Consider the following 24,848-nt stretch of genomic DNA (forward strand, 5'->3'; position numbering starts at 1 on the left):
AGATGTCGGTGACGGACCCTCATCCGATTTGCATGTGGTGTTTGGGCAAGCACCATGATTCCACGCACTGTGACGCTTGCTAGCATCTGAAGCTTAACTCTCTGCAGGAGCGCCCAATGAAGCTCCTTTTGGCTGGGTTGTCCAGGTCGGTGTCATCTCCGCGGCCGTCCCATACGTAAGGGTCCTCGACTCGTCACTTTCGCTTCCAGCATCGCCGGTCACTGAGGCCCCTAGGGCGTTGCTCGCCCATCGGTAAGTCATACAGCTTGTCCCCGAGGTCTGGTCCCTGCTCGGCGGAGGGCGCGGGTTCTCCGCGGAACATGCAGCCTCATTCGTCGCCACTCTACCCGCCGTTTCCTGACACCAGGGTGATTAGGGCCCAAATGGAGGCCTATGCTGCTGCTCTGCAGGCTTCCTTGCCCCTCCTCCTCCTGGGACGTCGTGGATCCCTTTCCATGTGCGGGGCCATCTGAAAGAAACACGTTAGTTAGATTCCTCACCTTAGAATATCCCCAGGCGTCAGACTGGATCCGGAAGATTTTTCGTCAGCAATACCCCCTGCGCGTCGCTAGGCGTCGTCTGCGGCTCCGCGTCCGTGTCGTGCGCCGGAATGACGTCGTCGGATTACTTAGACGCCGCCCTCACGCGCTTTCCGTGCCAGTAAGCGCCGATCCGGGAGAGCTACCCCTTTAGTCAATTTTTGACTAACTTTTTGACTCTTTTTTGGTCACTTCTCGACTCTGGTGCCGGTAGAATGCCTGGTTTCAAGGCCTGCGACGACTGTCACCGACTGATGTCGGTGACCGATCATCACCGCCGGTGCCTGTACTGCTTGGGCCTCGGCCACGACGCGGAGTCGTGCTCCGATTGTATGGCCCTGACCTCGAAAGCTAGGCGGGAGCGGTCCCGCAAGCTTCTCGAGCTTCGCCACTCGGCTCCGCGCCCCTCTCGATCCCCGTCCAGGAGGAGGTCCAAGGATCGGTCGCGGAGCCGCACTCGACATCGTCTCTCGTCTGGCTCAAAGTCTTCGGGTAAGTCGTAGTACTCCAAGAAGTCCAAGAGGCGACACCGCTCTTCGGACTCCCCTCGCCGGTCGCGCGGCTCGGCCGAGGGTCCGGGTGGTTCCACCCCCGCGGCTCCGCGGGAGCCGCAGGCGCCGCGCAAGTCCCCATACCCGCCGGTCCCTGGGACTGACGCGACGCCGGCGGAGGTCAGTGCCTTCCTCTCGGCCATGAGGAGCCTGGCCCCGCCGTCGACGCCCGCTGGCGCGCCTTCGGGCCCCGCGGACTCGACTGGGCGACCTCGTGTGCCGGCGGCTCCGGCGGCGTTGGAGGCTCCGGCCCCGACGCCGCAGGTCCCCGAGGGGCCTGAGCCTGGTCCCCCGTCGACGCCGGTCGACCTCGTTACGCCTCCTCCGCCGGCGCCGACACCGGTACCACCCCCGACGCCGACTCCGGTCGATGTCGATCCCCGGTTCAGCCCCTGTCCGGTCCCGACGCCGATGCGGCGCCGCCTGACGCCGCATCCGACGCCGCTAGAGACACATATTGTCAATCGACCGGCTCCGATCATTCCTCCTGTTTACCAGGAATCGGATGACGGGGGCGAATGGGAGGGGTCTGAGGACCCTATGGCCCTTCAGGGGCAACTTTCTCAGGACTGGGCAGATGAGCTGGGGGAGGCCAGTGGATTGGATACCTCACCGGACACTGGATTCATCTCTCCTCCGACTGTGGCTTCGGAGGAGGGTGCAGCTTTTTCTGTGGTGCTGCGCAAGGCGGCCGTAGCCCTTGGGCTTGAGCTGCCTGCCGTGGCTGTGAGGACTAACCTCCTCACTGAGGTGCTTCAGTCTGCCGCATGCTTCACTGAGCCTCTGCTGCAATTCAATGAGGCCCTCACTGACGTTCTGCAGGGCACCTGGTCCAAGCCCTCCACAGTCCCTCCTGTGGATAGGAACGTTGCCAGGCGCCACCGCCCTGCTCCGTGCGACCCCAGTTTTCTGTCCCAACACCCCACCCCCGAGAGTCTGGTTATCCAGGCCTCTACCTCCCAATCCTCCTTCCCGTCCGCTCCTCCGGACCGGGATTCCAAGAGATTGGAACAGTTCGGTAAGAAGCTGGTCTCCTCGCTCAGTTTGGGCCTGCGGTCTTTGAACACCGCCTGTCTCTTGAACCGTTATTCCCGCTCTCTGTGGGAATACGGTGGAGGACGTGCTGCCACTGTTCCCGGAGGAGGCCCGGGCACGGCTTTCTTTGGCTCTGGCCGATGGGAGAGATGCAGCGCGCCATGCAATCCGATGTGGACTCGACACTACGGACTCGCTGGGTAGGGCGATTCCTACCACGGTGGCGCTTCGACGTCACGCCTGGCTGCGGTCCACGTCCTTTTCAGGGGATGTCCAGAGCACACTCATGGACATGCCTTTTGATGGCGCTCGCCTTTTTGGTGAGAAAGCGGACAGTGCGCTGGCTCGCTTCAAGGACTCCCGGGCTACGGCCACGTCCTTGGGCCTTTCGGCCCCGCGGCCACAAACTTCCGCTTTTTGCTCCTTTCGTGGCCAAGGAAGGGGCACCTCCTCACGTCCGCCTAGCCACCGGCCGCAGAACCAGCCTGCACGCGGTCGTGGACGTGGTTTCCGCCGAGGCGGTACTGGAGGACGACGCGGTCAGTCCACATCCACCCCGGCAGCATCCGCCTCAAAGCCTTCCTAGTCCGAGCTTTCAGGCCCATTCCACGCCAGTGGGAGGCCGGGCTCGCCATCACCTGCTCCACTGGCGTACCATTACTTCGGACAGGTGGGTGCTGCAAATCGTCCGAAGGGGCTACTCTCTCCCCTTCGAGACGACCCCTCCAGCCATGCCACTGCAGCACCACCGTATCTCGGGGGATCATTTGAATCTTCTACAAGAGGAAGTTTCGGCCCTCTTGGCCAAGGAGGCCGTCGAGCGCGTTCCGACCCCAGAAGTAGATCGTGGTTGTTATTCCCACTACTTTCTGGTTCCCAAGAAGGGCAAAGGAGGCCTACGCCCTATCTTGGACCTCAGGAACGTCAATGCCTTCCTCAGGAAGGAACGGTTCAAAATGTTGACTTTGGCTCAGGTTCTAGCTGCCCTAGACCATGGAGACTGGCTGGTAGCGTTGGACTTGCAGGACGCATATTTCCATATCCCCGTCCTGCCGGCCCACCGGCGTTACCTGCGGTTCACGGTGAGTCAGGAGCACTTTAAGTTCACCGGGCTCCCCTTCGGCCTAACCAGTGCCCCTCGGGTGTTCACGAAAGTGATGGCGGTGGTCGCAGCTCATCTGCGCAGACCAGGGGTTCCAGTCTTCCCCTATCTCGACGACTGGTTGTTGAAGGCGGGCTCGCCCCAGACCGTCGTCTCCCACCTCCAGACTACGGCGGATCTCCTGCATTTGCTAGGGTTTTCCATCAACGTGCCGAAGTCACACCTGAGCCCCTCTCAGAAGCTCCTCTTCATCGGAGCGATTCTCGATTCGGCGCAGTTCCGGGTTCATCCACCGGAACAGCGGGTCCAGGATATACAGGCCCTGATTCCCATCTTTCGGCCTCTATCCTGGGTTTCGATCAGGCTAGTGTTGCGGCTTCTGGGGCTGATGGCCTCCTGCATTCTACTAGTGCATCACGCCAGGCGGCGCATGCGGGCTCTGCAGTGGGACCTGAAGTTTCAGTGGGCCCAGCATCACGGCAACCTGTCCGACCATGTCTTGATCTCGGAGGGCACTGCACAGCAGTTGCAGTGGTGGCTCACGGACCGTGATTGGGTCACGGGCAAGAGCCTCTCCCTACCCCTACCGGAGCATGTCGTTGTGACGGATGCGTCCCTCCTGGGATGAGGTGGCCATATGGGAGAGGCGGAGATCAGAGGCCTCTGGTCTCCGGCGGAGTCTCGCCTCCACATCAACTTGTTGGAGCTGCGAGCGATCCAACTTGCACTGAAAGCCTTCCTTCCCTCTGTCCGGGGAAGTGTTGTGCAGGTGTTCACGAACAACACCACCGCCATGTGGTATTGCAACAAACAGGGCGGGGTGGGGTCGTGGACCCTTTGTTAGGAGGCTCTGCGCCTCTGGACATGGCTGGAACACCAGGGCATCACCCTGGTGGTTCAACATCTGGCGGGCTCTCTGAACGCTAGAGCAGACGAACTCAGCCGCTGGTGCATGATGGATCACGAATGGCGTCTGAACTCCGAGGTGGCGCAAGGTCTCTTTCAGCAGTGGGGAGAGCCTTGGTTAGATCTATTCGCCACCGACGAGAACGCGCAATGTCAGCAGTTCTGCGCGTTGGAATTTCCAAGGCGGCATCTCCCGGTGGGTCGTTTTGTGTATACAAATCTGTTATTCCTTGGAAAAAAGGACCCTCCTGTTGGGCTGCGAGCCCATTCTACTCGGGCCACGGCGGCTACTACTGCTTTGGGACGGGGAGTCCCTTTGCAGGACATCTGTCAGGCGGCGACGTGGGCTTCGCTGCACACGTTTGCCAGGCACTATTGCCTAGACAGCCAAGTCCGGAGGGATGGCTTCTTTGGCCGTTCTGTCCTCCAGGACTTTCTGGTGTGATCTTGGTTCGCAGACCCACCACCGGGGTTGGTATTGCTTGGGTATCTATTCTAAGGTGAGGAATCGAACTAATGTGTTTTTTTCAGATGAACAAGTTACTTACCTTCGGTAACGATGTATCTGTAAGAAACATTAGTTAGATTCCTCACTGACCCACCCATCCTCCCCGTTCTGCGAACGGACATCTAGGGTTAAGGTTATCCCTTTCAGGGCCCTAGATTTTTTGGCACCAGTGTTGGTCTCTTGCATGGCTCTGCGTTCCTGGCGCGGAAAGCTATGTACAAGAACTGACGTCCGTGCGCGAGGGCGGCGTATAAGTACTCCGACGTCATTCCGGCGCACGGCGCCGACGACGGACGCGGAGCCGCAGACGACGCCTAGCGACGCGCAAGGGGTATTGCTGACGAAAAATCTTCCGGATCCAGTCTGACGCCTGGGGATATTCTAAGGTGAGGAATCTAACTAACTAATGTTTCTTACAGATACATCGTTACCGAAGGTAAGTAACTTGTTCGTCGCTCGACGTCACGCCAACGCCTGTGGCACACTGCACGGCATCGGGTCGTCGACTCTTCTCCGGAGGTCCCCTCCTCCCCGGAGGTTCGTCAACTTTTTGTCTCTTCTTCCCCGGAGACGGGCCGCCGTGTTGTGGCTTTTTTCCCGGCGTCTTCCAGGGAGGGCTCTTTGCAGCCCCCGCAGCCTCAACCTTCAACAAAGGCGCATCAGGTACGCCACTCGTCTGTCAATCTTACTCGTGCCGGGGTTTGCCGTTTCTTTCTCCGGCTGGATTCGGGGATGGCAGGCTTAGTTTACAGCTTTCGCCCACGGACGAATTTCTTTCCCCTCCTCGATGCCCTACGGAGGCATGTGTGGCTTTTGCCCGGGCCATTTCCACAGCCGCTGGCATTTTGCGCATGGGCGACCCGGTTACCCCATTCCCCACAGACCATTTGCTGGAGGTTCTCCATCAGGGCTCTGGTGGACGGGAGCTGCTTCTTCCCTTCGAGGCTTCGCTCCATAATTCTCTTCTGGGAGCCTGGGGGCGCCCTGCCACGGGGGATCCGGTCCCCATATCTCTCCGCCACCGTCCTGCTCCACGCGACCCAGTCTGCCTTTCTTTCCACCCTTCTACCCACAGGCCTCTTCTGCAGACAGCTTTTCCTTCCTTACCTTTGGTGGTGTTTCCTCCGTCTCGGGAGGTCCGATGCTTGGATTCATGGGGGCGGAACCTCTTCGCTTCCTCTAGTGCTGTTTTGCAAGCGCTCAACACGCTTTGTGTGTTAGCCAAGGCTACTTCCAGCCTGTGGGATTCGGTGGAGTCCCTTCTGCCTCTCCGGAGGATGTCTCCACTGATCTGCTGCGCCATGTACAACACCCATGCGGATGCTGCCATTCAGCAACTCCTTGCGGGGCTCCATGCTCCTCCTCCTCCCCCTCCGTAAACTTGGCTTGTTGGTCCGCTGCTGCTTTATGGGCAGCGTTGTTTGGTTGGACCGTCTGTCTGTTCTGGTTGGTTGCCGTGCCTTCGGGTCCTTAAGTTAACCCCTTTGTGCTGTTGGCTGCTGGTACAGCCCCTTCGGATTTTTTGGATCTTCTGATGTGGTCCACCCATGTGTGTCCTCAGGTTGGGCCTTCTCTGTGTTTTTTGATTGGCTGCTTGACAAGCCGTCTGTGGTTCTATCTGCAGGTCCTTTATGTTCAGTCCTCTGCTGCGGGATTTTTTTCTTTCCTCTAAGAGGTGTTCTCATGTTTTCGTGGGACATATCATACCCTCACTTTATGTTCTGGTCCTCTGCTGCGGGTTTTTCCCTAAGAGGTGTTCCCATGTTTAGTGGAACATAACCTACCCTATGTGGTGTACTTGTAGCTAGTGCATAGCTATGTCCTGCGCTGGGGAGGTATGGTTGCCCTACTTTTCTTGGCATCGCTGTATACCGCTGGTGCGGTCTCTTGCATCTTGTCCGGGCGCACACGTTCCATCTTTCTTGGTGTTCATTACATCGCTTGACAAATAGCCCTGCTGTCTATGGTGTCGTGTTATGGCATTTCGGCCTTCCAGTGCGGCATTTCGGCCTGGTCCTCTGTCTGGGTTTTTCCTGGCTTTCCTGTATTATGGAGGATGACTTGGTCCGTCCTCTATGTCTTCCCCTTTTTCTCTTCTGGCTTCTTCCATTTCTCTTTGTGGGTCGAGTCTGTCTATTGCACGGTCCTCCTTTGGGGCTTGCTTGCATTTTCCTGGCTTGTTCTGGGTGCACTGCTCCAAGGTGCTGTCCGCTGCCGGCTTATGCTGGCCCACCGCCGTGGCCCTTGTTGTGCTGCCTTGTGCCTCTTGTTTTGCTGGGGCTTTGCGCACCTGCTTCTTTCTTCCTATACCTGCGTTTCTTGGCTGTGTAGCCTTTTCTGCCTTGCCTGCTTCCTTGCGGCTGATGCCTGTTCTGCTGTCCTCTGTCACTGTGTGTTTTCCTACGGCGGGCTCTGCCTTGGTTCTGCCTCTTCTCCCTGGAGTTGGGGTCGTTCTTTCCTTCTGGGTACTCCTCTATGGCTGTCTGTCCCTACGAGAGTTGTGGCCGTTGTACCTTGCATGGGCTTGGGGTCTCTTGATCTTCCCTTCGCCTTGCTGGCGCCAGGTGTTTCTTCCTACTGGGGAGATTCTCTCACAGGCCCTCCTTCCCTTTCGATATGGCTTGGGTATCTAGTCTACGTTAAGGAATCTGCAGCTAGTAGTCTCTATCAGATGCACAAGTTACTTGCATTCAGTAACGATGTATCTCGTAGAGACGATTCTAGACGCAGATTCCTTCACGGCCCGCCCTTCCTTCCCGGTCTGCAAGAACCTTCAGTTGGTTTTCTGTGCACTCGCCTCCCTCCGGGTGGCTTGTTTTCTGTGGGTGTCTGCTTCACTTCCTCCTGGGCAGGATGCTTCGTTCTGCTTGATTGTTCCACCCCTTCCTTTGATACATGGTCCGTTGGTTCATGTGTGCTTCTGCATCCCTCCACTCTGGTTTTTCTCCAGTGTAGGGGCCTCCTTTTACTCTTCTCCCTATTGCTTGCGCAGGGTTTCTGCTTCCCCTGCAGTCCGCTACATTGGGGGTTGTTTTGCCTGTACCTCGGCCTTTTCGCTCCTTTCAGGGGCTCATGCCCTCCTTGTGGTGTCGTCTAGGGGTGGATTGCTGTTGTTCTTCTCTTCCCGGCTTGTTGCCCTTCACCGTTGTAGATTGTGCTTGCAGTCTCTCTCTCTCTTCTGCTATGCCGTTTTTTCACATGCTTTCTTCCTCATGGGAGGTTGTCTCCTTGGCTGGCGAGGGTGTTCCTCCGAGTGGTGCTCTGCTCCTTCGCTGCTATGGCTTTCACCACAATGGCTTTTTGTGCCTTAGTGCTTGGCACTTTTGCAACTGGTGCTGTTTCTCGCCTTTCGTTCTCTTTTCTCTTTCACTAATTTTTCGCACACTGTTCCCGTACTCTCCAGTTTTGTTGTGATGGCTCCGCGTTGTGGCGCAGAAAGGTGCTCCGAAGAAAACTGATGTCAGCGTGCCGGGGTGGGGCTTATGTGACCTCGCTGACGTCACGCCCGCGGACGACGTCAGGGCGGAGTCGCGTGGTACCGCCCACAGACACGCAGAGATGCTGGGGCAAAGAAAGTTTTCCAGGTTCAGTCTCACGCCTGGGGATAATTCTACGTTAAGGAATCTGCAGCTAGAATCGTCTCTACCAGATACATCGTTACCGAAGGTAAGTAACTTGTACATTTACACATCTCCGAAATTGTGGGTACCCATACTAGCATGTGAATTACAGGAATTTTTTTAAGTGACTTCTTTTTTACACATTGTCTTGCATTCGGAAGGCAGAAATACATAGAAAGTCAATAGGTAATAACGGTTGCTCTACAATTCTGTGTTCACTTAAGTCTCCCAATAAAAATTGTGCCTCACTTGCATGGGTAGGCATAGAGCCTGCGACAGGAAACGGCTCAAAATGCAACATGGACATGCCACATTTTTACAGTGAAAACAGACACTTTTTTTTTTTTACAAAGTGCCTAGCTGTGGATTTTGAACCCTTCTTCAGCCGGCACCTAGGGAACCCTAGCTAACCTATACCTTTTTGAGAACTAGACACCCAGGGGAATCCAGGAGGGATGACTTATGTGGCTCTCACCAGGTTGTTAGCCAGAATCACGTGCAAACCTCAAACTTTGTCACAACAAACTCAATTTACTCATTTCTGTGATGGAAAGTTATGGAATCTGTGTGGGTCCACAAACTTCCACCCCACCAACCTTCCCCAAAGTCTCCCATTAAAAATGGTACCTCACTTGTGTGGGTAGGCCTAGTGCCTGCATCAGTTGAAACAGCCCAAAACACAACGTGGATACACACCACATTTTACTTGGAGAACTGACCCTTTTTTTGCAAAGTGCTTAGCTGTGGATTTTTAACACTAGCTCTGCCGGCACCTCTAGAACCCTAGCAAACCTATACATTTTTTAAAACTAGACCCACAGGAATCAAGGAGGGGGTGACTTGTGTGGCTCTCACTAGGTTTTGTTACCCAAATCCCTTGCAAACCTCAAACTTTGTAAAAAAAAAAAAAAAAAAAAGAACATCCCCCCACATTTCTGTAATGGAAAGTGATGGAATCTGCATGGGTCCACAAACTTTCACCCACCCCGGATTCTTTAAATTCTCCCGATAAAAATGGTACCTCACTTGTGTGGGTGGGCCAAGTACCCGCAGCAGGAAAGGTCCCAAAACATACTGTGGAGATATCAAAATTACCTATCACAAAACGACCTGGTTTTGCAAAGGGGCTCACTTGGGGTTTTTGGCCCCGCGCTCGGCGGCCTTCCAGGGAAACCCAACAAACCCAGACATCTTTGAAAACTAGACACCTGGGGGAGTTCAGGGAGGTATAGATTGCGTGGACCCCCCCCAAAGTTTTCCTAGCCAGAATCCCTTGCAAACCTCAAATTTAGCTGAAAAAAACCTTTTTGTTTCCAAATTTCTATGTGGGAAAGTTGTAGGATCATCAGGCTGACACAAATTTCCTACCACCCAGCGTTCTCCCAGGTCTCCCGACAAAAGTGGTACCTCACTTGTGTGGGTGGGCCAAAAGCCCTCGACAGGCAAGGGCTCAAAACATATTGTGGAGACATTAAAATTAACCATCACAAAATGACCTGGTTTTGCAAAGGGGGGGGGGGGGGGGCAAGCTCAACTGCCATCTAAGGAAACCTACCAAATCCATCAATTTCTGAAAACTAGACACCCTGGGGAGTCCAAGGAGGTATGGCTTGCATGGATCCCCCAACGTTTCCCTTTCACAGGGGGCAAATTGGGGGCAGAAAGACTGGTTATGGCAAAATAAAATAGGGGGAGAAAAGGCCCTTGCCCAAGGGGCCGCTCCACCCTCCCTGGTGGCTAGTGCGTGGAGACCTACTTGGGGATCGTCCTCCTGGGGCGATCCCCAAGTAGAGATCCATTAGGGAAGGGTACCATTGGAAAGGGGGGGACTCTCCCAAGTGTTTTGGTGCTCGGGGGCTGAGATAGCCCCACGAGCACCGAAACAATGAAACTAAGTTTAACTATTCAATGTAATGACAGCGGCACAATCGTCATTATATTGAAAAATAAAACACAGGCCTCGGGAGGTTGGGGAAGCTCTTCTCCCCGAGCCCCCGAGGCCCCCGCCAAAAAATGGAAATCCCTCTGCTGTTTGCAGCAGAGGGATTTAGTGTGCCTAAGCTCATGACGGAATGGTTCCGTCATGAGCAGAGGAGCACTGGTGCTCATGATTGAGCCGATCTGTCATGAGCACCGGAAGTGTTAAGCTCCCCAGGAAGTGCTATCACTAGATTGCCACTCATTTAATCTGCAGTCCACTGCATCCCGTGTGAGCACTTCTAAACCGGGCAACCATCTCGGAATGGTATTGTCCATAGTGCATCATTGTTTTTATCGGTCCAAGATTGGCAACATGTTGCTAATAAATATTGCGGCCATGTTGTATCTTTAAAACAGTGATGCACTATGTTCAATACCATTGCAAGATGTCTGCCTGCTACCATGTTTCATTAAATTATTTATTGTAGTCCTGGTTCAGCCACCTTTACACTGTTCTGTTGTTTTTTTTTTTTTTGTATGTTTATTCCTTTAATTTATCGTGCATATGCCTGTTGAATTTGAGTGTCTCTCTTTTGTGGATGTGTGATTGCAATGATGATTGACTGTGTGCATATATCTGATAGACTTCTAGCCGCAGATTCCTTACCTTTGAATTTCCCAGGCATCCGGCTGGATCCGGAAACCTTTGCTGAGCAAAATGCTCTTGCGCGTGCCTTCAGGTGGCTCCATTTGGCTCCGTGTGATGTTGTCGGCATCAGTTATAACGTCGTAGTACCTATATAGGCGCCACACAGGCTCACGGACGTGAGTTATTTTCTTTTCGCGCCAGTTAAGTGCTGATCCGGGAAGAGCTACTGCCGATTTTTGACAGGTTTTTTTCTCTACTTTGTCGATTTTGGACTTTTTTTTCCCAACTTCATGTGCTAGGGATGTCTTTGAGGAAGAGAGGTTTTAAGCCGTGCCTGCCACCGCATTATGTTGGTTGCTGACCCCCACCTCGTCTGGCTCTCGAGTGCGACCACGACTCGAAGTCATGCTTGGACTGCCGGCCATGGCTCCGAAGGCCTTGACGGAGCTGGCGATGTGGCCTGGCAGTCGACACCATCGAGCAAGACTCCGCGGAGGTCCCGATCGAGGCAGAGGAGGTCCCGGAGCGCTCTTGGATCCCAAATTCCTCTTCGTCCCACTCCAGGTCCTCGGGACACTCTGGGAAGAGGCATAAGATGTCCAAGCGGACTTCATCTTCACCTCGGGTGTCATCCATCAATAAGAGAGGTAAGGAGCACCGACGCTCTAGGCACAGAGCCTGAGTCGACTTTGCACGTCCTTCCCTTTCCGGGAGCCGGAGCAACCCCCGCTCAGATAAAAGAATTTTACGAGGCCATGCCCCGCGTATTTGAGCGGGCCAACCCTGCTGGTGAGGCCTTGGTCCCCATGGGGTTAGAAGAGGTCCCTGGCGTCTGGCGGAGCTTGCCAGTGCCTCCGTCTTGTTCTTTCTGCACCGTTGTGCCTTCTTAGGGCTTTAGTGGGACTGTCATCCTGAAATGAAATGAAATGAAAAGAGGAATTTAATAAAGCGCACTGCGGCCAAGCGGCTTCCTGGCGCTGAGGACTCATCGATGCTCACAGAAAAAACCAGAAGGACTAACCAGGGAAAGCCTGAGAGAACAGGAAAGTTTTAAGGGCCTTGCGGAAGTGAGTGTAGATGGGGATGGAGCGAATGGGAAGGGGGAGGCTATTCCAAATCCGGGGGGCCAAAACAGAAAAACAGGTGCCCCCAGTACGAGATTTGCGAAAACGGGGAGTGTGAAGCAGAGACAGTGATGAGTAACGAAGAGTTCGACTGGGGGCGTGAGAAGTGATGAGGGAGTTGATGAAGTGTGGGGCGGAACGATGATGAGCCCGAAAAGCCAGGCAGGCGAGTTTGAAAGAGGATCTAAAATGTACAGGGAGCCAGTGAAGGGACCTAAGAACAGATGTGATGTGAGAAGATTTAGGTAGGTGGAAAATAAGACGGGCCGCCTGATTTTGAATGGCCTGAAGACGGCGGGTTTCATAGGCAGGGATGCCAACATACAGGCCATTCCCATAGTCAAGGCGGGAGATGATTAAAGCGATGACTATGGTTTTAAGGGCATCAACCGAAAAAAACCGAGAGATCTTACGAATAATACGAAGGGAAAGGAAACACGAAGAAACAACAGAGCTGATTTGTGAGTGCATGGACAGGTCATGGCTGATCTTGATGCCCAAGGTCCGAACGGAAGAAACCGGTACCGGAGGAGGACCAAAGGAAAGGGGCCAGGGGACCAAGGATTGGAAGGGCCACCGGTGAGGACAAGCTCCGTTTTGTCCGTATTGAGCTTCAGATGATTGGAGCTCATCCACTGAGAAATGAAGACTAAAGTGGAGCAGAACTTAGGAAGGGAAACAAGAGGAGATGAAAGATCAAAGACGAGCTGGAGGTCATCGGCGTAGTTATACACAGAGACCCCCAGCTCGAGAAGAGAGGAGACAAGAGGGCGGATATAGAGATTAAAAAGAAGAGGGGAAAGAGAAGAGCCCTGCGGCACCCCACAGGTGACCGAGCGAGGAGGAGCGGAAAAACCGGAAAGGTGAACCGCTTGCGTCCTGCCTAAAAGGAAGGACGCGATCCAGGAAAGGGCAGTGCCCTGGATGCCCGCTGCGCTGACACGATCGAGAAGAATGGCATGATCGACCGTGTCAAACGCAGCGGACAAATCGAGGAGGACCAGAGCTTGGGGGAGACTAATGTCAGCTTTCCCCTTGAGTTCATCCATAAGCGCCAACACCACTCCCTCAGTGGAGTGGCCTGGGCGGAAGCCCGCCTGATGGGAGGCCAAGAGGTGATTCTCCTCGAGATAGGTGGACAAGCAAGAAGTAACATAACTTTCAAGGATCTTCTTAAGATAGGGGAGCAAAGAAATGGGCCTGAAATTGGATGGAAAAGAAGGGTCAAGACTAGGTTTTTTGAGAATGGGGAGAACAATAGCAGATTTAAATGAAGAGGGGACAGAGCCCAAAGTAAGGGAGGCATTAAGAAGGGCAAGAGGGGGAACGGGGCAGCTAGTGTAGAGTGTTCTAAGAATCCGTGCAGGAGCACAATCCGCAGGAGAACCGGACTTAACTTTAGCAAGCAAATTTAAAAAAAGCGGAGAGGAAATAGGTTGAAAATAATTAAAAAAAGGAGAGGGGAGAAGAAAAAGCAAAGAGTTCAGGTTGGGACACAGGAGGGATGTTAGCCTTAATAGTGAGGATCTTATCAATGAAATAATCATTGAGTAAGGAACATAAAGATTGGGATGGGACGAGGGATGTGCAAGTGCGATCAGAAGTGGCAAGGTTGTGAACTAATGAAAAGATTTCACGAGATTTGTTGGCGGAGGAAATCACTCTCTCAGTGAAATATTTGGTCTTAGCCGCTAAGATGGCTCTTTTGTACTCGTTCAAGAGGATTTTGTATTTAAGCCGAAGAGTGGGGCAGTAGTTCCGTCTCCACTGACGTTCCGAACGCCTGAGATCAAGTTTAAGGTTTTTTAAGTCACAAGTAAACCATTTGTGGGCGTCATAAGGTCGGACAGATTTAACCTTCTTGAGCGGGGCAGCCTGATCGCAAAAGGAAGAGAGCCAGACACTGATGGCATCAGCCTGGTCTTCCAAGAACAAATCAGTCAAATCAGGGGCAGATGAGGCCAGAGAAGATAAAAGAGCATTAAAATCAGTCTGGTTCCAGCTGCGTGTCAGGATGGTTTTAGGAAGAGGAGCTTTCTCGGCAGAGCCCAAATGGATAGAAAAGGAGATCATAGAGTGATCCGACCAGACACAGGGGAGAATAGAGGTAGATGATATATTGCAGCGTGAAGACCAAATTTGATCCAGGATGTGGCCTTGGATATGGGTGGGAGCTGAAACATGAGAAGAGAAATTGAGACACTGAAGTGTAGCGGTGAAATCTTTGGATGATGAGTCCTCCCTGGGGTCACCTGGCCAAAAATTAAAATCACCGAGTAGCAACAGCGAAGAATTGTTGACCACCAGGGTGGCCAGGAGATCCTGCAGGGTGGGCACAAAAAGCAGCATAGCTTGGGGGGGGCGATACAGAAGAACGACAGTGAGAGGTGAGGGAAGATTAAGGGAACGAGCCACCATGTAGTCCACATTGGGTATGGGGGGGGTGGGCGAGAAGTTGAAATTTCAGAGAGGATCGGATTATCATAGCCACACCCCCACCTACCTTGCCGTCCGGGCGGTCTGCTCGGAGGGCATAATAGGTGTCAGGTAAAATAGCCAGAAGATCGGGAAGAGAATCGGAGGAAAACCAGGTTTCTGTGAGAAATAAAAAATCAGGAGAATCGGTGTGGAGGAGAGTGGAGAGTGCCGTTTGATTTTTGGCCGCAGAGCGAGTATTAAGCAGAATAGCAGAGGCTGGAGGGAGACTGGGAGAGGGACGGGTAGCAGGAGGAGTACAAAGCAAGAGAGGGGAAAGACTAGATCCAGCAGGACGGGAACAAAGGGAAGAATGGGCATTAATACCCAAAGCGTCTAGGTGGAGCAGTAACGAGGGAGAGAGAGGAGGGGTGGTGGAATGTGCAAACAGTTGGGCCGAAGTATAAACTAGAGGAAAAGCAGGGTCTGTGGCCCCTGGTCCCGGCCAGTCGCGGACGGGCGCAGACGGGCTTAACTTAGGCACAACTTAGGCACAACTTCGGCGCGCCTTCGTCGCGCCCGCTGCGCCCGTCCGCTGCGCCGCCGGGGCAGATTAGCCAAGATATAGGGACACATAAGGGGGAGTGGCAAGGGAAGGAGGGGCCAAAAAGCTGCAGCGCTGACCCAGAGCCGCCCAAGATGGAGGACTCGCCCGTCTCTTCGCCGAGCAGCAGCCCGGCAGGAGGAGGCGATCAGCGGCCGGCGCTCTGGGGGGCGTGCAGGAGGCAGCTAAAGTAACGTAGCGCGCTAGTCCTGAGCGCAGCTAAGGAACACCAAGAATCGTAGCCCAAGGTAGGTGTTCGGAATTTAAAATGAGACGTTGCTCCCGGCGAAGCCTCGGGAGATCTGTGAGAAGAATGAGAGTAGGCGGGATATCCAGTGGGCGCCTGAAGTACTTGTCGGGGGAGGAGGGGCAAAAAAGCTGCAACGCTGACCCAGAGCCGCCCAAGATGGAGGACTCGCCCGTCTCATCGCCGAGCAGCAGCCCGGCAGGAGGAGGCGATCAGCGGCCGGCGCTCTGGGGGGCGTGCAGGAGGCAGCTAAAATAATGTAGCGCGCTAGTCCTGAGCGCAGCAAGGAACACCAAGAATCGTAGCCCAAGGTAGGTGTTTGGAATTTAAAATGAGACGTTGCTCCCGGCGAAGCCTCGGGAGATCTGTGAGATCTGCCTTCTCCGCTGCTTCCAGTGGGCTGCACTCTGTTCTACCTCTTCTCCCTGTGGGGGGGTGGGGGGTCCCTGACTTCTGGTCCCTCTTGCGGGTGCAGTTTGTCCCTGCGCGACGTTGGACGATTCTTCCTGGGTGACCTTGAGTTCCCCTTTTCGTCTTCCGCCTGCTTCTTGCTGCTGGCACCGTCTTGTCTGGGATTGCCTTTGCTCTGCCTCTTCTCCTTGGTGTCTCTAGGTTGCTCTTCTCCTTTGGTGCTCCTTTCCTTGCCTTGGCCTTGGGAGGAGGTTTTGTTGCCTCACATGGGCGACGGGTGTTTGGCCTCTTTGCGTCTTGCCTTGTTTCCTCTGCTGGGTGAGGACAGGCTATCTTCTTCTCTTCTTTTCCCGCACCCTCCCTCACACCGCCCCCTTGGGGTTGGTGGCCTCCTGCTGGCGGGGGTTTCCCTTTGCCTGGCGGACAGGCCTCCTCGTCCTGTTTTCGTACTCTGCCCCCGGGCGTCCATCTGGTGTGCCCATGTGGGAGTGGTCCTCTCGTAGACCCTCCTTCCCCTTGGGTATGGCCAGGGTATCTATTATACGTGAAGGAATCTGCGGTTAGTAGTCTCTAGCAGATGTAGGAGTTACTTACCTTCGGTAACGATGTATCTGGTAGAGACGATTCTAGCCGCAGATTCCTTCACAGCACGCACTTCCTCCCCGTTCTGCGAGGGCTTGTGATTTGGTCTTTTGCACTAGTTTCCCTGTGGGTGGCTGTGTCTCCTATGAGTACATTCTGTCCCTCTTTCTGTCAGGCTGTCCCTTTTTCCTCCCCGTTGTCACAAGGGAGGTCAGGTTTGTTGGTACTTCTGGCTCTTGGCGATCCTTGAGGTTGGGGTATTTTGGCTGTGCCTCTGCCCTTGTTCCTGATGGGGGTTGTCACACTCTTTGATGGGAATGTCTTGGAGTTTTGTCGTTCTTTGTGTCCCCGACTGGTTCCCCTTCCTTATCTTTGGTTGGGGTTGTAGACATGTTGCCTGTTATCGTGACATTTTTACATTTGTCCCTTGTCTCGGAGGGGGGGGGCAGTCTCTGTACTGGCAGAGGTACTGCTCTGTTCTTTATTCTTTCCCTGCCTTTGGGTACTGCGGTGCTGGACACTGTTCTTTATGGTGTTGTTCCTCACCATTCCTTTTTCAGCTCTTTCGCACACGGTTCCTATACTCTCACAGTTTTGTCTGGCTCCGCGTTGTGCCGCGTTAAAGTTCTCTGAAGAAAACTGACGTAGACGCGCCAGGGAGGGACTTATGTGACCTCGCTGATGTCACGTATGCGGACGATGCCTGGGCGGAATTGCGTGATGCCGTCCCCCCACCGCGCAGGGATGCTGGGCAAGAAAGTTTTCCGGGTCCAGTCTCACGCCTGGGGATAATTCTACGTGAAGGAATCTGCGGCTAGAATCATCTCTACCAGATACATCGTTACCAAAGGTAAGTAACTCGTACTGTAGGGCTAGGGTTTCTCCCCATTTCAGGGCCCTAGTTTTGCACACAACTGCGTCAGTTACTTTGTGGCTCTGCGCCTCTGGCGTGGAAAAAACTAAAAATACGGACGTCCACGAGCCTGGGTGGTGTCTATATAGGTACACAACGTCATAAGAGACACTACAGACTCCGTCACATGGAGCCACCGGATGGAATGCGTAATGGACAGATCCAGCCTGACGCTTGGGTAATTCAAAGGTAAGGAATCTGGAGCTAGATAGTCTCTACCAGACAATGAATTACCAAAGGTAAGTAACTTGTTCATCGTGACTTATTGAGTGCCTGTACTCCCCAGTAACTGAAAACGCACATTCAGTTATAACGCATATTTACTTTTTTTTTTTTAAATTGTTCCCGTTTTCCTAGATAGTGTACTTCTCATATTTTAGTGGGAGATGTCTATTATTTTTTCTGCTCCTTTAGTTATCTAAATATAGTCTTTTTATTTTTTAGACTTTGTATGAACAGTATGATGGTGGCAGAAGTCTTGATGTAGCAGCATTTGCCAAACCAGTTGTTCAGAAGCCAAGGATAATGAAATAACTGGCCACTTTGGAAACAATGCTGTTTTGGAGATGAACAAGCACTGACAATATTTTAGTGTCTTAAGTTTTGCAGATTTGCGTGAAGATGTATAATACCGTTTTTTTCAATTTTTATAAAAAAAAAATGTTAATATTCTTTGAGGAAAGTCTGAGGACCATTCCTTCGTATTTGTTTGTCTGTGAAAAGAAATAGATATTGATATTTGTATTTGTAAAGCATGTTATTGCCATATATGTAAATTCTATCCTGCCTCCCTTTTTAGGAACAATGTAAATTGTATTTGTCACAATTTGTAAAAAGATTTTTATGCCAGTTTGTGAAACTGATTGCCAACCTTTATTTTGACGGGAAATATTATGTCAAGATACCTTCCAATAAAGTGAACTACTTTGGGAGTGAAAAGCTTTTTAAGTGATCGGTTTTGTGTTGTAGTTAGTAAGATATTGATCCCCTCTGAAATCAATAGGTGTAGTATGTCCACCAATAAAAACGTAGTCCCAAAGCTGTATGCTTATTGTCATTCTGATGGATACTTCTACCTGCAGATTCCTCACTTGTTTAATATTCTCAGGTGAAAGACTGGATCCAAAATCTTTACATAGCGCTGTATGTCGATAGGGGGCGCTAGGTCCTTCTCTGCACTAGAAGCAACGCTGCAGTAACATCACCGAAGCCATATAGTACTGACCCCTGTCATATTAATGGCTGTTGCTTTATTCCACACCCTTTGACGTGGATACGGAGCTGCTCTACTTGATTTTTTTTCTTATTTGTTTCTGAATGTATTATCTCAAACATCATACTGCAGCGCATAGGAATGTCAGTGGAAAGAAGTCAGGCTTTATACCTTTTTGCACTTGAAATGTGCAGATGTCCATTCTAGATCCCCACAAGGTCTTTGTGGTGCCTAGGTTTGCAGCACAACTCCAGGTTGTGCAACCAATACAGCCTTATAGACCCCAAAGCCATCAGAGCGCAATGCTAAAGTTTTTATATAATCCTAGCCCTCGTGATCTGTGAAATTGTTCCTGCGTAAGGCAAAGTTCAAGATTATGTCCCAGGCTAAGTTTCTTCTGGCATTCAAGGCAAAAGACGGGTGTCTCTAGACTTGCAGGTGACATATTTCTACTTACAGATCCTGCAGTCTCACAGGAGGTACTTGTATTTAGTGGTAGGTTTCACTCACTGCCAATTCGCGGGCCTCCCATTCTGACTAACATCTGTACTTTGAGTCTTGCCAGGCCAGGTCCTTCCTGTACCAGAATAAAAACAACCCAAGATTAGTTTCACCCTGAATGGGACTGGTCAGTCGGGTGCAGCTTGGTTAATTAATCTGAAAGAAACACATAGTGATAGATTCCTTACCGTAGAATTATCCCCAGGTGTCAGACTGGATCCAGAAAGTATTAGTCAGCAGTACCCATGCGCGTCGGTAGATGGCGTTGTGCTGCTCCGCGTCCGTTGTTGGCGTCATGGTCGGCGAGATGACGTCGCGGGTGCTACTTAGACGCCGCCCACGCACGCTGATGTCAATTCTTTCTTTTTCCACACCAGCAAGCGCAGATCCGGGAAGAGCAGGTACACCCAGTAATTTTTTGACTGAATTTTTGACTCTACCGCATGATGACGGTGACGGATCTGCACTGAGTCGGTCTTTTCTGCCTGGGGCGCAACCTCAACCCCAAGTCGTGCCCCAACTGCTGGGCCATGGCGCCGAAGTCTTTGCGGGAGCGGTCCCGAAAGATGCTGGAGGCCCGGCAGTCGTCTCTGCGCCGTTCGAGTTCCCGGTCCCATGGGAGGTCGAGTGACAGTGCGCGGATCATCATCATCGATCTTCGGCATCCAAGTCTTCGCACTCTGGGTCAGGTAAGGTGAAGCCCAGGAAGTCGAAGAAATGTCATTGTTCTCTGACTTCCCCTCGCCGGTCGTGCGATGCGATTGAGGCTGCGGGTGGTGCCTCCCCCGTGGCTCCGGCGGAGCCTGTGGTGCCGCTGCCGGCCTACTCGCCCTTTCCGGGTCCGTCGCGACTCCGGCCCTGATACAGGAGTTCTTGTCGGCCATGTCTCGCCTCTTTGGGCCGTCGGGTCCCGCTGGTGTGCCTTCAGGCCCCGCGGTCCTGACTGGGGGTCCTCGCGTTTCATCGCCGGCGTCGCTGCCCGCCTCAGCACTTCCATGGATCCAGACCTGGATCCCGGTCGACGCCGGTTGACCTCATAACACCTCCACCGATGTCGACCCCAACGGCACCACTTCCGACGTCGCCTGCTCCTCGGGACGAAGTCGACCCCGGTTTCAGCCCCGAAGGGGACGCAGCGTCGGGCCGGCGTTGTTTGATGCAGTTATCGACGTTGCTTGGGGATTTCTATCCCCATGTCCCTGCTCCTTATTTTAGGCCTGTGGAACGTCCTGAGGAGGAAGGGGAGGACTGAGGACCCTCTCGCAGCTGATTGCGAGTATGAACAGGACTGGGCAGAGAAGTTGGGGGAAGCCAGTGGTCTGGATACCTCACCAGACCTTGGCATGTGGTCTCCTCTTACTGTGGCTACGGAGGAGGGCGCTAGTTATGCTGTGGTGTTGCGTAGGGCGGCCGAGGCTCTACACCTCGTGCCCCCTACAGTGGCCGTCAGGACTAACAGAAGTGCTTCAGCCGGGAGCTACTTCTGTGGAGCACTTTCCGACGTTCTTTGGGGCTCCTGTGGATTGGAACGTGGCCAGACACCATCGCCCGGATCCCGGTGACCCCATTTTCCTCTCCCAACACCCCACCCCTGAGAGCTTGGTTGTCCAAGCCTCTGCTTCTCCAACCGCCTGCCCTTCCGCACCACCGGATAGGGAATCCCAAGAAACTGGATCAGTTCAGAAAGAAGATTTTTTTCTTCCGCCAGTTCTGCGCTGCGGTCCTTGAACACCGCATGCCTCTTGGGCCGTTACTCCCACTCTCTGCAAGTGCTGCCTCAGTGTCCAGAGGAGGCCGAACCGCTCTCTCCCAGGCTGTTGCAGATGGGAGAGATGCAGCTAAGTTAATGATTGATTGTGGCCTAGCCACCGCCGACTCCTGGGCAGATCGCTTACAACGACGGCGATTCGTCGACACGCATGGTTGAGGATAACTGGATTTTCGTGGGATGTCCAAAGCACACTTATGGACATGCCCTTTGATAGCCGTCGCCTCTTCAGCAACAAAGCAGACAGCGTGTTGGAACGGTTGAAGAACTCACGGGCTATGGCCAAGTCCATAGGACTTTCTGCAGTTCGCCCTCCTTCTGCTTTTCGCTCCTTTCGTGGCACCGGAAGGGGCGCCCCGCAGCATTCGCAACAGCCACAAGCCTCCGCAGAAACAATCTCAGCGCGGACGCGGGTTCCGCCGAGGCAGACCAAGGGGCCAGCGGGCGAGTCAGTCCACCTCCACCCCGGCCACACTGCCTCCAAACTTCCTAGTCCGAATTTTCAGGCCCATCACACGCAGTGGGCGGCAGGCTTTGCCATCACCTCCCCCACTGGCGCACTATCACATCGGACAGGTGGGTTTTAGAGATGGTCCAAAGGGGCTACTCCCTCCCCTTCAAGACTACTCCAGCCATGCCACCTCGGTACCACAGCATGTTGGGGGATCACTTGGTTCTTCTTCAGCAGGAAGTAGCGGCCCTCTTGGCCAAGGGGGTCATCGAGCACGTTCCGATGCCAGAAATAGGTTGTGGTTATTTCCACTACTTTCTGGTGTCAAAGGAGGACAAGGGCCTGCGTCCTTTCTTAGACTTCCGGAACGTCAATCGCTTCCTCCGCAAAGAGAAGTTCAAGATGCTCACGTTGGCTCAGGTCTTGAATGCTTTCAATCCGCAAGACTGGATGGTAGCGCTGGACTTGCAGGATGCTTACTTCCACATCCCGGTTCTGCGGACCCACCGACGCTGCCTGCGGTTCACGGTAGGCCACAAGCACTTTTAGTTCACCGTGCTCCCTTTTGGCCTTACCAGGCTTCACTCCACTCGGGTGGTATACGCCTGCTGGTGGAACAAATTTGTGGCATGGTGCACAGCAAAGGCTGTGGATCCCCTTTCTGCCCCTCTTTCAGAAGTCCTTCTGTTCCTTCTTTCTTAGGCCCGGCAGGGGTCTGCTCTGGGCACTATCAAAGGTTATCTTTCTGCCATTGCGGCCTTTCTAGGGCTCCCTGATCAGCCCTCTCTTTTCAAGTCCCCGGTTGTAAATAGATTTCTCTTCCAGGGGATCCTCATCAAAGTCATAAGCATTAGAATATTCCCGCCCATGCGCGGGGCCCCGGAAACACTATATTATACGGGCCCCACATATCCACATATATATCCATATATATATATATATATACATACATACATATATATATATATATATATATATATATATATATATATATATATATATATATATATATATATATATATATATATATATATATATATATATATATATATATATATATATATATATATATTCACTGAAAAAACCATAGGTTTCACACACGTTATAGTTAGGAATTAGCATTTAAAAAACCTTGCAAATTCACTGAAAAAACCATAGGTTTTACACACGTTGTAGTTAGCTGGACATTTTACTCGTAAAAAACCAATGAAATTCCCCCGTTATAGTTAGTTCAGCTAACTATAACTCGCGCGCCCGCAATCCACTGCTGATGACGTCACATATTACATCACTCATGACATGGTCCGTGACATCACTCATGACATCAGGCTTATCCTCTCCTTGTAAATATGGAGGAGCACCCTGCGCCACTAGTACGTCAAGAAAAGTGACGTATTGGTGGCGCAGGTGGCTTGTAAATCTGCCCCAGAGATGTTAAGGAAATTAAGGGTAAAACAGACAAACAGAGAGTGACAGATACAGAGACAGAAAGCAAACAACTGAGAAGGAGTAAGGCAGTTAAAAAGACTAAGACATATGGATACAGAGAAAGAAACATGGATGAAAAATTAGTGATGGAGGTAGTAAAGGTAGGGGAGTAGTAGAGAAGGAGTGAGGGAGTTACAAAAGAGTAGTAAAGCAGGAAGAGAGAGTGAGAAGAGAAATGAGAAAAGCAGAGTAAGGAGAGGTGAAGAAAAGGAAGCATGAAACGAAAGCAGTGACACATACAGATATGTTAAACTTACCTGACCATCAAAGTAACTTATTTAGAAATAATAGTTTTTTTTTATTTGCAAGTAAACAATTACATTTTCTAAATTTTCTTTCTAGTTCTGAAAAAAAGAAAAAAAAGTATTAATATTCAACAATACATTGTATTAAACAGTACATGTTTTTTCATATTTAGCAAAGCAATTTTTTGCCCTTTTTTTGCTGTTTTCAGAATGTTTTGATTTTCACTGAAGAGTGAAATCAATTGTATTCATCATTTAACAGCGGGCAAAAAAAAAAAAAACAATCTTAAAGATTGTTTAAAAAAGCCCCAAATGTATCCTCACTAAAACATACCTTAATAGAAATGTCAAAAATACCTTTTAAGTACATTAACAATTTTCAAGAAATAACATCTGTAAACCTTGTTGCAAAAGAACATTTTCCAAAATATCTGTCAAAGAAGTCCACAATTGTTTGTTTTACCTTTCCTTGAGGCCAAATGGTAAGTTTAAAATCCTTTTTGCCTTTTTTTTTTTCCTTTTTTAAATTTCTTTATTGAATAGGTTGTGGAGCAAGATGGCGGCCGCACAGCCGTTTGAGTGAGCAGCTCCGTACCTCAGCGGAAAGAGATGCCAGGATTGCTGCATTCGAGGGAGCTGTGGCTGACCGCTGTTGGGGGAATAGTGCCGCCTGTTCTCTAGCCCACTCTGAGGGCTCTCGCTGTGTTCTAACCCTGCCGTGACCGAGGCTTCGGTGAGGACGGGTGAGGGCGGGTAAAAGACGCCGAAGACGCCGAAGCGGCAGCCGGCCGCAGTGAATTCGGCCCCTGAAGGCGGAGGCGGAGAGTGTGGCGGGTATAGCCTCAATTTAATAACGGAGTACAGACAGTTGGAGCTGGAGCTGGAGCCACAGCGAGAGCTAAGCGAAGGAGGTGAATGCTTTGCTTGAAGACGTTGAAAACGAGCATTTTTAAGATAGGAATGACTACATTGTAGCTGCTGCAACTGCGCCTCTGTCTCACCGGATTGTGAGATCTTTTCTTCTGTCACAGCGTTACAGTGCTACAAACTACGGTGAGATTCTCCATAGTAAACTTTAATGTTTGGCTGAAAGGCTAAGAGGCTGAGAAGAATCCAGAGCTCTCAGAGAAACGTGAGAAGGATTTTCTCTCCTATGCCAAAAGTGAATAATTTTCAATAAACGCTAAGAAAGCAGGTATGGCGCCGAAAGGCAGAGGCACACGAAAAGCTGCTGCTCTGAATGTGAATAATACTAGTACTAATAATGCGACCAGCGCCAGCAACAATGTTACTATGAGCAACAGTATTAGCAGCAACGTTAGTGTATCTGGGAGCACGGCTTTCTCCTCCAAATTAACTGATTTGAAGGTCACAGCGTCGAATGGAGTTGGGGCTGGCCTGACCAGCGGCAATAGCGATAATGGTGCACAGACTGTTAGTAATAACACCCATATTATTCCTATAATGCCTGCAATGCCTGGGAACTTGGACGCTGCAAAGGCACCTATGTTACATGCAATCTTTATGAAAAAAAAAAGGCGGTGTTATAATCTCAAGATCCATTGAAGGCGCGACAGGTGGTGATGGGGCTGATTCTAGCGGCTCGGCCCCTCCTGAGTGCAGCATTAGGAAAGGAGAAGGAGAAGGTGGCTCGAATGAGCAATGTATCGCCACAGTGGACTTGGGAGACACTGATTCTGCACTGTCTGACGGCAAATTCTATTCAATGCCAGATTTATCTGCGGTATCGGAAGATGATGGTAACAGTCTCCAAGGTGAGTGGGGTGATGAGGTGGCACTCACAGATGATGATCTGATGGAGGAATATGGCGATATGACACACTCACCCATACAGACGAGGGGACTAGGGGATCTACAAGACAGTCTGGCGAAATCCTGAAACCGAAGGGGCTCCACAGGAGAAGACTCCTCTTACACAACCTATTTGGGAACCGGGGGGAGAGGAGTCCCAACCACAGGATCCAGATCAAGGTGCTAAAGGAGTAACTCTGGACTTAATATACAAGAGCATCATGGCCCATCGGGCTGAGACTAA

The 24,848-nt window shown here is 52.0% G+C and overlaps 1 protein-coding gene across 2 annotated transcripts in view; it reads left to right on the forward strand.

The window, feature by feature from the left end:
* The window catches only part of TTK (TTK protein kinase), a 650,127-nt gene extending 631,956 nt beyond the window's left edge, over positions 1-18,171 (forward strand). For both annotated transcript variants that reach the window (XM_085611007.1, XM_085611008.1), the window contains exon 22: positions 17,571-18,171. In XM_085611007.1, coding sequence (XP_085467133.1) covers positions 17,571-17,660 — 90 coding nt within the window. In that variant the 3' untranslated portion in view covers positions 17,661-18,171. The remainder of the gene's footprint in view (positions 1-17,570) is intronic.
* The last annotated feature ends 6,677 nt before the right edge of the window (positions 18,172-24,848 follow it).

Source organism: Triturus cristatus, chromosome 6 (genome assembly GCF_964204655.1).
Source record: "Triturus cristatus chromosome 6, aTriCri1.1, whole genome shotgun sequence".
NCBI lineage: Eukaryota > Metazoa > Chordata > Amphibia > Caudata > Salamandridae > Triturus > Triturus cristatus.